General features: G+C 39.5%; 2 protein-coding genes across 2 annotated transcripts; one reads left to right on the forward strand and one right to left on the reverse strand.

Annotated features, from left to right (window-relative positions):
• The first annotated feature begins 160 nt into the window (after positions 1 to 160).
• On the forward strand, positions 161 to 8,542 carry LOC138626451 (early endosome antigen 1). Its single transcript, XM_069708099.1, has 23 exons — positions 161 to 263; positions 346 to 410; positions 521 to 791; positions 964 to 1,061; positions 1,146 to 1,281; positions 1,395 to 1,520; positions 1,644 to 1,763; positions 2,026 to 2,130; positions 2,226 to 2,399; positions 2,484 to 2,713; positions 2,829 to 3,090; positions 3,861 to 3,966; positions 4,106 to 4,148; positions 4,242 to 4,308; positions 4,475 to 4,548; positions 4,636 to 4,720; positions 4,825 to 4,906; positions 4,989 to 5,071; positions 5,154 to 5,252; positions 5,568 to 5,684; positions 5,817 to 5,969; positions 6,774 to 6,834; positions 7,182 to 8,542. Exons 1-23 carry the CDS (start codon positions 177 to 179, stop codon positions 7,379 to 7,381), a joined length of 2,844 nt encoding a protein of 947 aa, XP_069564200.1. The 5' UTR covers positions 161 to 176; the 3' UTR covers positions 7,382 to 8,542.
• On the reverse strand, positions 8,286 to 11,889 carry LOC138626441 (synaptotagmin-11-like). Its single transcript, XM_069708089.1, has 5 exons — positions 11,745 to 11,889; positions 10,279 to 11,312; positions 9,747 to 9,903; positions 8,560 to 8,720; positions 8,286 to 8,432 (listed from the first exon to the last, which is right to left on the reverse strand). The coding sequence occupies exons 1-5, from the start codon at positions 11,887 to 11,889 to the stop codon at positions 8,286 to 8,288; spliced, it is 1,644 nt and encodes a 547-aa protein (XP_069564190.1).
• Positions 11,890 to 13,815: the final 1,926 nt, after the last annotated feature.

The following is a 13,815-nucleotide window of genomic DNA, read 5'->3' on the forward strand; positions in this document are numbered from 1 at the left end:
TTGACCACAAAGGAAACAGTGGAAATATCAAGACACATGATCCAAGAATAGCAACACATCTCCAGTTGCCACATTTGTGTGAAAATCTATCTTCGACACTTGGGTAGACGTGGAGGCAGAGGAGGACTGTAGCCTCTCCCATACAGAGGGAAGTGAATCTCGGAAGACACTCCAGGATGTTTAGCAAAAACAGCAGAAGTTCAAGCCCATTTTCTCTCACGGACCTCGACATGTGGGATACCAAATCTCGCTTTGCAGCGCAGGTATGGTCCAGATATCATTATTTTATGATCTTGGTTAATCATGAGGATTAATCATTTAAAAAATGTGTGTTTCTCTTTTTAGACCTCAGCATGGTGTGGTATGGCAACTGTCTCTGGATCAGGGTTTCTGTCTGAAGTCAGCACAAGGTAAGGGGGGTAATGTATATAGTTTTTACATGACAGAAACATAGTAATATTCATTTTAAAGTCAGTGTGAAATTTCCTGGCTGATGTCTGTGTTTCTGCACATCTGGCAGCAGTGGTGGCCTCAGACAGACTGACCCAGGTCTAAGGAGGTGGCAGTCACTGTACCATCTGGCGCCTGACAGTGCTACACAATCCTTTCCTCGATCAAGGACTGAATTAAGGGCTGCCCAAGGGGAAAGTTGCTTTAGGAAAGGGGAAGTAGTGCAGTGGCTGCAGGATGCTCATGAGCGACTGGACTCTCAGCTGGACCGGCTGAAGATGAGAGACATGCAGCTGGGCTACAACATAAATACTGCACAGCTGTTTGACATGAAACATAAGGTAAGAGATTTTAGAGAATGTCTGAAACTAAATAATCTGCTATTTTTAATTTGTTGGTTTTCCATTTGTTCGTCTTCTTGGTTGTTTGGTTTCTTTTCATGCAGCGGATAAGTATTTTTATGTCTTTTGGTTGCACACAGTATCCTCTCACTGTGTACTAATGTGTTCACAGCAGTTATCAGAAGCGATGAGCACTCTTAAGAAAGAGAAGGAGGCAGTTGAATTACCCCAATTTGAAAAGAGCCAGCCTCGTGAAGAGCTTCATGAAAAGTAAGTGCGGCAAAATTCATATATAGGCAAATTTGAATGATTTAAGATCAGACTGAAATTCCTCGTGTGAAATTCACCCATGAGGGTCCTAAAGCTGGAGAAGGACCTGCTGCAAATGAAGTCTAATTTGGACAAAGGAAGCAATGAGAAGCCAATCGAAAGAGCTCCTGGCTACCTCAGCAGGACATTACCAGTGAGTCCAGAAGACGTTAACAGGCAGGTGTGTGAGTATTTGTATTATTAAAAAAAATATTTGGAGTTCTAAATAATGTATTAGTCTGTATTTCTGCTTGTCAAATATTGTTTGTTTTTTTACACATGGTTTTAATTCAGAAGAAACAGAAGGTTGACGCAGAGCTGTGCAAGCTGAGAGAGCCTCTGAGAAAAGCTGAGGAAAAGGCAAAGACACAAGAAGAAGAGCGAAACAAGGCACTCCAGCATCTCCAGACCTCTACAGAGGTGAGTTTAAAAATACATAGGGGAAATCAAAGTGTAAGTTACACCACAGTTTCATGTTGTGCTGCTGTTTTAATTTCTTTCAACTATATGACTTTAGTGTGTGTTCTGTTTCTGTATACCTAGAGGACAGTGTTAAATCAAATAGAGGAGATGAACAAGAGTTTCAGCCACACCGTGCAGAATCACTCTGAAGTGCAAGAACAACTAAGAGAAGCTAACAACAAGATCAGCCAAGCATGCCTGGTCAGTTTCCTTTCTTGGATTCCTTATTCCAGTATACAGCCCAACCGAAAGGTGTAATTTAGTTTGTTTAAAGACAGGTAATGTTGGCTGATATATTGTTTTTAGATTTAGAAAAAACAAAACATCTTTTAAGCACAAATATTGGTATAAGCCTAAAAAATCCAGTGTTAGTTGGGTTATATTTCATCATCATATGTGATGAATTTTCACAATACAAATGACTACTCTTCACCATGAACATTGTCTTCCCAATACTGCACAGGAAAAAGCCATCTTGTCAACTCAAATGCTAAAGTTGGAGGACAATATAAAAGAACTGAAGGCCAAGCTAACAAGAGCTCTGTCTGACAAAGATCACCTGATCAAGGTATCATATATACTGTAATATACAATGTCTGAGGCATCAATGACATTTCCTTTTAGAATTATGATGAGTTTTTGTTTCCTTGTGTTCTTGTACAGGAGAAAGCAGATCTTCTTCAGGGGGCTCAGGGCCTGGACATGCAGCTGGGAAACACCCAGCATGCCTCAGAGGTTTGTGCGCTCCAAGACCATCTGTCAAATGCGAAGTGTCACAATAACAAAGAAAACCAGGACACTGTCCTGATGAAAGAAGACTCAACAGTTCTCAGAAAGGTTGGAAGGTTAAAGCACATACCCTTCTGTTAGGCTTTTTTGGTGAGGTTTTAATTAAAGTAATTCTGTCCTTCATCTGTCCAGGAAACTGAAAAGTTGCAGGTAGAGCTTGAAATGATCAAGCGGAGTCTGGAGATATCACAACATCAGCTACAGGAGCTCACAGATGAGAAAATCCTGAATAACAAGCAAATCATAGATCTGGAGACACAGCGCTTTCAGCTGGTCAGAGAGAAAGTGGAGCTGTTGAGTAAAATTAAGGAAGGTGGACACAAAGACCTAACAGAGATGAAGGAAAAGTGCTGCCAGCACAGGTGAGATGATGATCAGGACAAGTTCTTCAGTATCTGTCGATGATTTTATTGTTGTTGTTATGGAATGTGGTACAATTATGCTTTCTTTACTCAAACCCTTAAATAATTTCTCCAGCGAATCTGTGGAGATTTTGCAATTAGAAAACCAGAAACTGCACGATCAGTATCTGTGTTTGGAGGCTGAGGTCCTTGAGAAGGAGAAGATGCTACACCTGCAGGAGGAAGAGTACCTTAAACAAGATACAGTCAGAGTCCAGAGCATCGAGGAAATGAAAGCCATGGCTTCTCACTGGACCGAGAAATGGCAAAAGGTGGCTTTGACCCTCCAGTCCACACAAAAGGAGTTAGAAGAATTCAAGAACAACTCCAAAAATGAAGTAAGACTATCCCTTTAAATTCACCACTAGACCTGTTTAAATATATAAGATAATTGGTCTGGTATGTTGTTGTTTTTTTACACAAAGGTTTTGTTTGATAAAAAAAAAAAGTTTTTTTTTTTTTTTTAAGTATATCTATTACCTCTTCTTCACTGAAAAATCCTGAATCTATGAATATACAAATATATTTTATTTCAAAATTACTTGACAAAAGTCTTGACTCAACTTCTACTTTACTGAAAAGTTTATTCTCAATATAAAGTATGTGCACTGGAGGTTTCAAGTCTTCCCACCGCACTTGTGTAAATTGCTTATTGGACCACGATGCTTGTACATGCACGTCCTCAACTCAGACTGAGCACAGACAAACTTTCCCTCTTCAGCAGATGAATATGGAAACAGCCTCATTCTGCACAGTGAAATTTAAACATGCAAGTGAAATTACAGTAAACAAAATACATTTTAGGGAAGGCATGCTTTAAAAGATCATTTTCAATCTGTGTATTTGGATGCTTATACATTTTAAAAATAAAAAATGTATTTCAGCAAAAGCAAATACAACTGGCTACTGAGTTTGAGAAACTTCACACAATTCAGTCAATATGCAGTACAGGCAACCGTTGTCAATTAGTTTAACCAGTCACACACATTTTGTTTTGATTCTATGAATTTTCCTAATTTTGTCTCATTATTAGGAAACTGAGATGATATAGTTATTAAAGTGTAGTATATATAAATTGGTTATATAACTGAACACTTACATCATACAGGGGGAATCTGACTCAATACTGAGGGCTGAGCTTGATGCATGCAAACAGGAGCTGGAGGTGGAAAGGAGCAGGATCCAGGCGCTGCTTCACAAATATGAGGACAAAGGTAAAGGTGGCCATACTTTGAGGCTACTGAAAATATTCTCAGCATGGTCACTGTTAAAGAACAGTTATGCAGCTTTACTGTGTTATTTTATTCTATAAACACAAGGGGGCGTTAAAATGCATTGACTTTGTGTTTGCAGGTGGTGAAGCTGTGCAGACTCAGGACAAACAGACAGTGACAGAGTGGGTGGATTTTGATGAGATTTCCGTTTTCAAAATGTCAGCAAATGCTCTAAATGACATTCTGTGATCTTCATTGTGCTATCTGTTTATCAGCTTATCAGAATCCTCTTTGCTTTGGGAGCCACCATCAGACTCCCAGAGCCGCCAAAACAATCACCAGGTAACATGATGCCTTGATGACTGAAGTGAATTATCTACACCAGGGGAAAGTGTGCAGAGATTATGTTGTGAAGGTTATGTCATGAAATTATGTTTTTATGTAAATGTCTATGTCAAGTAAACATTTTGTTTATAAAATAATAACAGTTATCTTTTATGCTTGATAGATGTGTATGCAAAGCAGAGAGACTCAAAGGCTGACGCAAAAACTCACAGAAAGAGAGGAGGAACTGAGTGAAAAGTATCTGTCTTTCTTAATAAATTTATGAATAACTAATTAAAGGCTGTGAACTGAGCGTATAACAGGTTTTCATCCTTACTATGTCAGAGAACATGCTTTGAAGACTCTAGAAAGGCTCAAAGAGATGGAAAAAGCTGAGGCTCAAATCAAGATTTCTGCTCTGGAGCTCAATGTACAGGCACTAAAATGTACTCCCACTATGAGTCAACACAGAATTAACCACGTGACACAGAAAGTATGTTCTTCTCTCTTTAATGTCTCTGTTTTTCATTAAAGCTCATGAAAAGATTCTCTGAAGATGACCGAAGACTGCAAGCCGATGTTTTGACATCTGACTCACTGAGAGTCCAGTTAGATGGTATGACCTTGCCTTTGAAAAAGTTACTGGGGATGCTGCCTTGATTTTCCTAACTGAGACTATTATCTCTGCATATCTTCAGAAAGCAGGCGCAGGGCGAACCAGCTGCAGCAGGAGAAAATGCTGGCAGTCCAGAGGCTTCAAACACTGAGGCAGCTTCACCTAGTAAAGTTTATAAAAGTTATGCCTGCAAAGCCTACTCCATTTGCCTGGCGAATGTAACAAATGACACACACCTTATCCACAGGTTAAAGATGAAGAAGCATCTGTTGAAGGCAGGAGGGATAAAACTGTCTGTCCAGTAAATCTAGAGACGGACCAGCAGAGGAGAATGGTCACTGAGCAGGTACTGTATGATGCCAACAGGATTCAGTTTATGTTTTTTTATCCATGCCAACAGCATGGCACTGATGTCAGTCTGTTAGTCCACTTCTTTAGTTCTCATTGAAATATTTCAATACATGGCCCACAGCATCTTGCCACATATCAGGTCAAATTTTTTACATTTTATTTTATGGCCAACTACAACATCTCCATCAGTCTCTTTGTGTTTTGTGCTATTAAGGAAATGCTAACACATTAAACTGAGAGGCTGACAAAGTAATCATTACGTGCTAACAGCGACAACAATTAGTTATACTATATCTTATTATATCTGTAGTTAAAGAGTTTGTTTAAGGAGCGAGAAGAACAGGAGGCTGCAAACGTTGATAACACAGCAGCTCAAACAGAGTCCACCTCACCTCAGTACTGGACTCCCACCTCTAAAGTTGTTCGGGTAAGGAGCCTCAGCAATTTAAAACTGAAATAAAAAGAGAATCACGACAAACAGACAATGATAGCTATACTATGGTTTACACTAACATCCATTAAAACATGCAGAAACTATTAAATTTAGATTTTCTTTCAGGCTGCGGTGGACAGGAGAAACTGGCAGCAGTGCTCAGGTTTGATGCCAGTGTTTGAGGAGGATGAGGAGAACAACGAGTTTCCAGGAGAGGAGGAGGGAGAGCCATCAGAAGAGACTTATGCTGAGGAAAACCTCCCCGACCAGGAACACCAGGTTATAAATGCTTACATTTGTAGAAAGCATGACCAGATTGAAAATCCCTAAAAGATTTCCCCAAACAGGTCGACATGTCCTGTTCTCTCTCACTTGTTCTGTCTACAACACTAACTAATGACACAAACATCAACATAAACTCTTGAGTCAACACACAACTTAAACATCCATCTACAGTTGTTTGTCTGCATGCTTGGATATTCAATACATTATGTATTAACATCCGTTAACAGCAATTGATATAATTTTAATATTATTAGTGACATACTCGTGGAACACAGATTATATTGTGAACTGGAGAGAACTTCCCCCACTTTTTTCACATATACACAAACATATGTGTGGGCAGCACTAATCCCTGCTTCTGATTTAATATGTAGCTGAGGAGTGAAGCGCTCAGCTGGCACACATCTGACTCAACCATAAGAGGATACAATGATTTAGTACCAAAGCATGTGATTGTATTGTACCACTACTATGGTATGATGACAGAAAACCAGCAGCCAGTAGTCAGTAACATCCAGACATAGTATGAAAGAGTAAATTTAAAGTCATGTGAAGTGCCAATTAAAGGCCCCATATTTTACACTTTTCTGAGGTTTTAATTGCATCAGGCTGACTCTCTTCTGACAGACACATACCCAGACCAACCACAGGTTTTTCTTCAGTCTTGTAGCTTGTTAGCCCTGCAACAAAATGACTGCTTGGTCTTTGTGACATCACACACTGACAAGAGTCCAAACAGCATGGTTGTTGAATACGGGGCTCTGAGCAGGGATCTGAAACTGTTCTCTCCTCTGCCAGATGTCAGCTTTGACTGCACAAATCAGCAATCTGAAGGCAAAAAATAAGAGTCGGCTGCAAGGTGAAGTTGTGCTCGAATCAGTGTTGTAGTGTAGAAATGTGTGCTGGAAGACGTGTTGTTTGAAGTTTAGACCCATTGAGAAGACTTCTGGATTGATGTGTTTATGTCAAACAGTGACTTTTCCACAAATGGTTGCCTAAACAGACAAATATGAATATGAAAATAACAGGCCACTTTATTAACACCAATAACTGCCATTGGTGGATAAGTCCCTGGTTTAATATAATTTGCCATATTCATCTACATTTGCTTCTTATCTTCTGCATGTGTAAAAAATGTGACAGATTTGACTTTTGTGAACGTGAAGTTTGTGCTAATTCTGTTTCCCTTTTATTCTTCTGATTAAGCTTTAAGGTTGAAGCAGCCAATCCAGGACCCTCACGCTGCAGGAAAAGTATCACACAAGCCTTCTCCCTGTTTGGATGAGGGTGACCTGCAGTGGAGGCAGACACCTCCCCTTTATCCTGATGGAATATTTCTGGCTGAGCTTGTTGATATCTGTAGCCCTGATGAAGATGGAGAGGAGGTTAAATTATGTGTTTTGTGAAGTCTTGTGAATTGGGCAAAATTGGCTACATACAAATCAATAGGTAAACTGGTTATTACAGAGAGCTGCAGCACCCAGCTATGTGCCTGTTACTATTACTATTCAAATGAATGTAATGACTACTTTACTGGTGTATGCATGTAACATAAGGTACAAAGATTGTGTTTTTAATCTGACATTGAAAAAACATTGAGGGAGAAAAAGTAAAACACAACAGCAACTGTTTCACCATTTACTGTAACAGCAGTATGCCACCAAGATACCTCAGGCAAAATTGTGTTTTATTTATACAATTCATTTAGCTACACGATGCAGTTCCCTGCATCATTTATATATATATACAGAAAGTCCTACAGCCAGAAAGATACTTTAAATGTATCTTTAAAGAACATAGGCCTACATGAAAAGTGCATTTGTTTGTATTGTATCTTACTAACTCCTGAAATGAATGGCAAAGTATATTGTAGCTGCAGGGACTGAATACTTGAATAACTCTCTTTTTTAGTTCAGGTACTTTCAAGTTTTTCCTCTTATAGACATCAAATTGTTACAAGAGATTACCAGTAAATTCTCCAAAATTTTACAAAATCTATTTAGAAAGTCTGTTCTAGGTATTAGAAGCCCTGTAGCTCTGAACTTACATCTTGTTGTTCTGAAAGTAATTTTTTGCACTTTGCATGTAGATGAATTTTGTGGCTTATAGATTGACAAAAGGCCATGTTTAAATATTTGATTGCTCAGATATCCACTCATCATAGCTGCATTGTCAGTAAACACAATCATTACACATTTCAAACATCAGCTGAGTGTGGACTTCATGTCAAACCTATTCTTTTTTGATGCCCCCGAGTTCCACAGTACATCTGGTCCACTGGTCATGAAACAGTTTTCTTGTGTCAGAGCTCTATAGTGGTTCTGGTTGAACAGTGTGCCAGCGTGCCTGCTCCACTTGCAGGCTGCACATGTCCCTCCAGTGAGCAAGTCCTGCATCTGAAGCCTCTGCTCCGATGAGGACACGACCAACAACTTTACCTTCAGACAGGACCTGATTCTGTCACATCAAAAAAGAGGAGTTGAATTATTTTATATTTTCTTTAAGTACAAATAAATGTAGTTACTAATGTCTGTTTTCATGATAAGTAATAATGAAATAAAATTGTGCCAAAGCAAATCTTCACCTGCATGATAATGAACTCAAGGGTGAGATGCAGCTGGCCGACGTCTCCTGGAGGCAGGTCAAACAGGAAAGATGTATTCCACACAGTGCAGGACCCTCCTTTAGTTTCTCTGCTGCTGATCAAAACTCCCTCATGCAGCAGATTAATCACCACCTGGTAATCTGTACACAGATACACAAACATGATGGAGTGTGGAAAAAGTCTTTTGTAGAATTACACATGAAGTCAAAGATTATGCAAACTGGAAAGAAAATCTTAAAGCTTATAAATAAACAAAGTTAGAAAAAGTAAATGGCAGGACAACACTAAATGACCATATAACAGTTTAAAACTGTACTTGTGTTTACATACTACAGAGACAAAAAATACACTTTGGTTGGGTTTTTTGTGTCAAATCTGTCTTTTCTGTCTGTTCAAGTACTGCCAACCTCACAGTTGTGGATACAAATTTATTTATCTTGTAATGAATTAGATATAAAAAAAAAAAACTAAAAAAAACAAAGGTTGTAATTGTTAATACATTTTATTACACATTATTCATTAAAAAAAAAAACTGCTTACAGATTCAAAAATTTAATTAAATCAAAGAAATTTAACAGTCATTGCACAACATTTTCTCCTGCATATACAAAATAAGATATAGTATGCTAGAGCTCAGTCTTTATCTGTCACATTTCAGTCCTGCCAACATAGGACTTCTCAATATTCCTGAACAAATGCTTTTAGAATCAGACATGTAAGTAAAAGAGATTATCCTAGCCACGCTTATGTGACATACCGTACATGAAACAGACATCATAAAATCGAATGGCTCTGTATGCAGGATGTGCTTGTCTCCAGTAGAAAAATAATGCCTAGACATGCTAATGCAAACAAAGATTAGATCTGTCAGATCTGAGTTGCAGTGAGATTGGAACATTTTCCTGAGGATTGTGAATAGTGAAGGATTAAACCACAATGTCATTAAAAAAAAGGGGATGATCTCCTGCTGCACTCGGGTTCAGTAAGACATCATTTAATCCCCTAAACATTAAAAGCAAACATAGGGAATTATCTTACCTCTGCCACTGAAAGGTTAAAAGTTACTTCTACCCACACGTACTTACATAATTTACAATGTCCTTAAATGATTCTGAAATCAGATACACACTTTGTCAAACTCAATTGACACCAAACTCTGGTTTTACCTGCTGCCGCTGACGTGGGAGCGAGGCTGTCTAGGTTATCAGCTCTGAGGACCGTGGCTTTGACGCGGTGGGCCAGAGTCTGATACTGGAGCAAAAGGAAGATCTGTGCAGGGCAGCTAAGCCCCTTACACATCAGTGCATCCTGGGAGATCAGACTCTGCGGTCAGAGGGCAAAAGTTCAAAGACTAGAGAGTAACATTTTCAATCAGCAAGAAATGCAACATGAAGATTTTGCTTCACACTACACAGCAAAACAAAAATAAAACATTGTACAAAAAAAAAACTATGAACATTTCTCTGGTTTGCTTATTTCAGCAGATAATTTCAATTGATTGGGCCCAAACTAACAGGGTTTTACTGTGTGTCATTGTGTTATATGTAGAGCTCAGATGTTCAGTATTGACTGTCAATTACAGTTTCAAAGGTCAAATTGCTAAAAAAGGGCCCAGCAATAGATTTTTGCCCCAATCAATCCGGTCATACCTCTCTGTATTTTAAACACCAACACCTAGTCATAAATAGACTCCACTACCTTTTTTATTTTCCATCTGCTTGGGTGAAGCTCTTTTGTGAAGTGAAACAGATTCTCCGTTATCCAGTCTCTTCCTGCACACTCGGCCTCCAGCTCTCCCAGACCGGTGCCTCTCAGGCTCTGTGGTTCCCGTGCATACACAGATATTCTCAGTAGACACTTTTGGAGCTCCTTCACAGAGCTCACCTTCAAAAGCAGCACCAGGCTATGGGCCTCAGGGCTGAAACTGTTCTGGAAGGAGGCTTGCATGGGACAGGGGTACAGAGGTGGCAGGCTGCCCAGCACAGACACATCCTCCAGTCTGTGAGGCCCCCCAGTGAGGTTGAGAACAGTGACTGCCAGGGTTTGCTGCTCTGGAGAGAAGGCCATAGTGAAATGTAGGCAGGGTTTTGGTGATATTGGCTTTTTGCTGCTTGCACTGGATCCATAGCTCAGTGTTGCCAGTGGGATTGGATTTTCATTAATAGAAGGAGAAACAGCACTGCGGATGGGGAGTCTGCTGTGCTCATTATACGGTATTCGATCCCCAGTCATTGTGCCGCGTCTCTGTAGAGCCTTGCATGTTTTGGTCAGGAGCCCCAGTTTGGGAAACGAAGGCAGGGAAGAATGACTGGAGTCTATGGGTTTATAAAGGGGTGATGTCAACAGTGGTGTGCTGAGCCGACGCAGGGAATAATATGACTTTGGCTGATGCTTCACCTCAGAGTCTGTTTGATCTCGTTTAAAAAATGGCAGAGAGCTAAATTCACCCTCTGAAGGGGCGGGGCTGGTGAATGTGGAGGGGTACTCCAGTATATCTCCGTCTAGCTCCTCGTATTGCTGCCTGGATGCTGTTGTTGATGCTGAGGGAGGCGGGGCCTGAGCAAAGGTCACAGGTTCAGCAGGAGGAGCTGGAGCTGGCGCTGGCGCTGACATCACAGGAGCTTTGTCGGTCACTGGACAAATGTCACTTTTCATCCAGCACAGAATACATCCCAAGACCAAACACAGACAGAAGACGATCAGTCCAACCAAAAGAAGAATTTGCAGATGAACTGTAGACACAAGAAAGAAAAATATGAGCAATCAGAAGTCAGATATCAGACAATTGTTGAAATACAGCTTCAGGCAACTCCTGTATTACATAACATGATTCACATACTATTTCGACCGAAATGCCAAAAGTATAGGCCCTATGTTTTCATATTGTTATTAAATGACTGGTTCACACTTCAAGTCTGTCTTAAAACAATACTGACATAATGTATAATTAGAAAAAAAAATTGGCAGCTGAAATCATTCCAACTGTCTGTAACAGCCAAGAAGAGATTCAAAAATGGGTTACAAACACCACATATGATCTGTTTAAAAGGGCTTCAGAAGTCAGAGTTAGACATAACAAGGGGAACAGTAACTCTTAATATACGTTTGGGCATGTGTGAATTGTTTTAGACTTGAAAAAAAAATCCTATCCTTGAAGACCATACCTTCTAATTGTTTGGTGAAGAGGACCTGCACCAGCAGCCAGAAGAAGAGAATAACCATGATGCCCTCAATCATGCCCTTGCAGCAGAAGAGCAGCACAGACTGCCAGAGAGGCTGGCCTGGGTACTCCTCATCGTGGTAAGGCATGGTGCCAACAGTGTGCTGAAGGTTCGTCAAAGCCTATTTTAAAACATCCACAAGTAGAAGCCCAGAGGCCCCTCTAAAGAAGATAATTTGCTTGACTTATGAAAAAGCATTTTGGTGTTCAGTCTTGAAGATATCTACCTGCATATGTCTGCTTTGGAGGATCAAACAAAGCCATTGTTTTGGAGCACAAAACCCAAAAAGGCACAAAAATCTTTGCATTGAACACCATTAAAACATCTTGGTTATTCAGAATTACAAGATTTTGGTGTGAGCCATAAAAGATGTAAAAAGTAAAAAAAAAAAATGCTGATTACATCATGTTGCCAGATTACATAAAAAGTTTTTCTCATATAGGTTCTCGGTGGCTGAAGATATTTGTCCCTGTTCAAAGCCGGAAACGTCGTCCTGATATCCAAACTCTACATAGTGTATTCCAGTCTTTGTCCCGGGACCATGATCCCCTCATCTGCAGAGTGACTTTATCAGTATTATTCCTCCCTGGAGGGAGGGGACTGTGGGCGGAGATATCCAGTTCGTAATACCTCTGTAGCATCTTTCTTCTTCTCTGGTCCAGATGCCAAGTCCAGCATTGTCACCATTGGATAACTATCCTAACAGTTAATCCTGCAGCCCATCCCCCACCCTCATCCCGTGACCCATGAGCTCTTATCTCCATTAGTATTGCGGTCATATCTGCTGTAAAGTTAAGGAGTTAATGCTCCATAGAGACTCTCTCTGTGCGTTCGTCTCCGTATGCACGATGTGCAGATTTTGACTTGATGATCTTAACCCGATGTGCTACATTTTGTATACAATAAAATTTGGTTTGTCAACACAGCAATTAGAAACAAAAGGATAAAATTGAGGGATTGTTTGAAAACTGATTTCTTAATTTTTCCTCGGTGCATGTTCCAGGCCAAATATATCAAAAACAGAAATGTCAAAATGATGATTAACTTTAGAAATATAAAAATGTGCATGTTATTGTGTGTATTATATCTCTGAACTTAATATGGTGCATGTGCGTTTGTGTTTTGTACAGGGAAGGCAATGCTACCCCCATCTGGCCACTCACGTATGTAATTCTTTTCTTTTTGGTTCATATTTTCCAACATTTAGATAAATTATCAAAAGTAAAGGTACTCATGGATCAGGAAAATGTGCCTTGTGCATTTCACACTATTGATTATTATATCACGGAACAGTCATGACATGATCCCATGTTTCCTTTGTAAAAGTTGAACTAGTAAAGAAGTCATGTAATGTACTAAAATGTGCAAAATTTCTTTCTGAACTGTAGAGGAGTAGAATTACAAAGTAGAATTCGATGGAAATACTAGCTGCTTTGCACCACTGACAATCTCATTTGTAACTGTCAAAAGACAGCTTGAGACAACTGACACTAAATTAGGGGGTGACATATTGTCACCACCTATGTTAACATGGCCATTTGGAAGGCTGAAACTGACAATACAAAATGCAAATAATTGTGAAATATTAGAATAGCTTTAATACCAACAGTTTGATAAATATTATGATCATTTTACTTATTAAAAAACAGCTGTCAAAAATCAATCTGCACAGGAATGGGTTAGTTTGAAGATTTTCAGTCGGGATTTACAGTTCATTGTAGGACAGAAACAGCACTAGTGAAAGTTACAATTATCTTCTCATTGCCTTATACATAGGACTCATCTAAAGAGACTTGTCCTGCTAGATTCTAGTGCTGTATTTTAATCTATTGATCACCATATTTTAATAGAGAGACTGCAACATGTAATTAGTTTTACAAGTAAATCAACTGCACTGGGCTGCTTGAAAACACATTTATCAGACAGATTTCAATTTGTTCTTGTCAGTGATGACTTTTCCATGCAAACAAAAAAGCATCATGGAGTTCCACAGGGTTCTGCGCTCGGTCCATTT

The sequence above is a fragment of the Brachyistius frenatus genome, unplaced genomic scaffold, assembly GCF_029030835.1.
Source record: "Brachyistius frenatus isolate BFR_SWC_R1_liver_20210118 unplaced genomic scaffold, ASM2903083v1 Contig_74, whole genome shotgun sequence".
Lineage (NCBI taxonomy): Eukaryota > Metazoa > Chordata > Actinopteri > Embiotocidae > Brachyistius > Brachyistius frenatus.

What these genes read in the sequence shown, in the direction of transcription:
- LOC138626451 (XM_069708099.1), top strand. Translation starts at nt 177, where the DNA reads ATGTTTAGCAAAAACAGCAGAAGTTCAAGCCCATTTTCTCTCACGGAC. An exon ending in CACTGAGGCAGCTTCACCTA is followed by an intron (nt 5,072 to 5,153) that starts GTAAAGTTTATA and finishes CCTTATCCACAG; the next exon opens with GTTAAAGATGAAGAAGCATC. An exon ending in AAATAAGAGTCGGCTGCAAG is followed by an intron (nt 6,835 to 7,181) that starts GTGAAGTTGTGC and finishes CTTCTGATTAAG; the next exon opens with CTTTAAGGTTGAAGCAGCCA.
- LOC138626441 (XM_069708089.1), bottom strand. Translation starts at nt 11,889, where the DNA reads ATGCCTTACCACGATGAGGAGTACCCAGGCCAGCCTCTCTGGCAGTCT. An exon ending in GCAGATGGAAAATAAAAAAG is followed by an intron (nt 9,904 to 10,278) that starts GTAGTGGAGTCT and finishes CTCTGACCGCAG; the next exon opens with AGTCTGATCTCCCAGGATGC. An exon ending in TCCCACGTCAGCGGCAGCAG is followed by an intron (nt 8,721 to 9,746) that starts GTAAAACCAGAG and finishes ATCTGTGTACAG; the next exon opens with ATTACCAGGTGGTGATTAAT.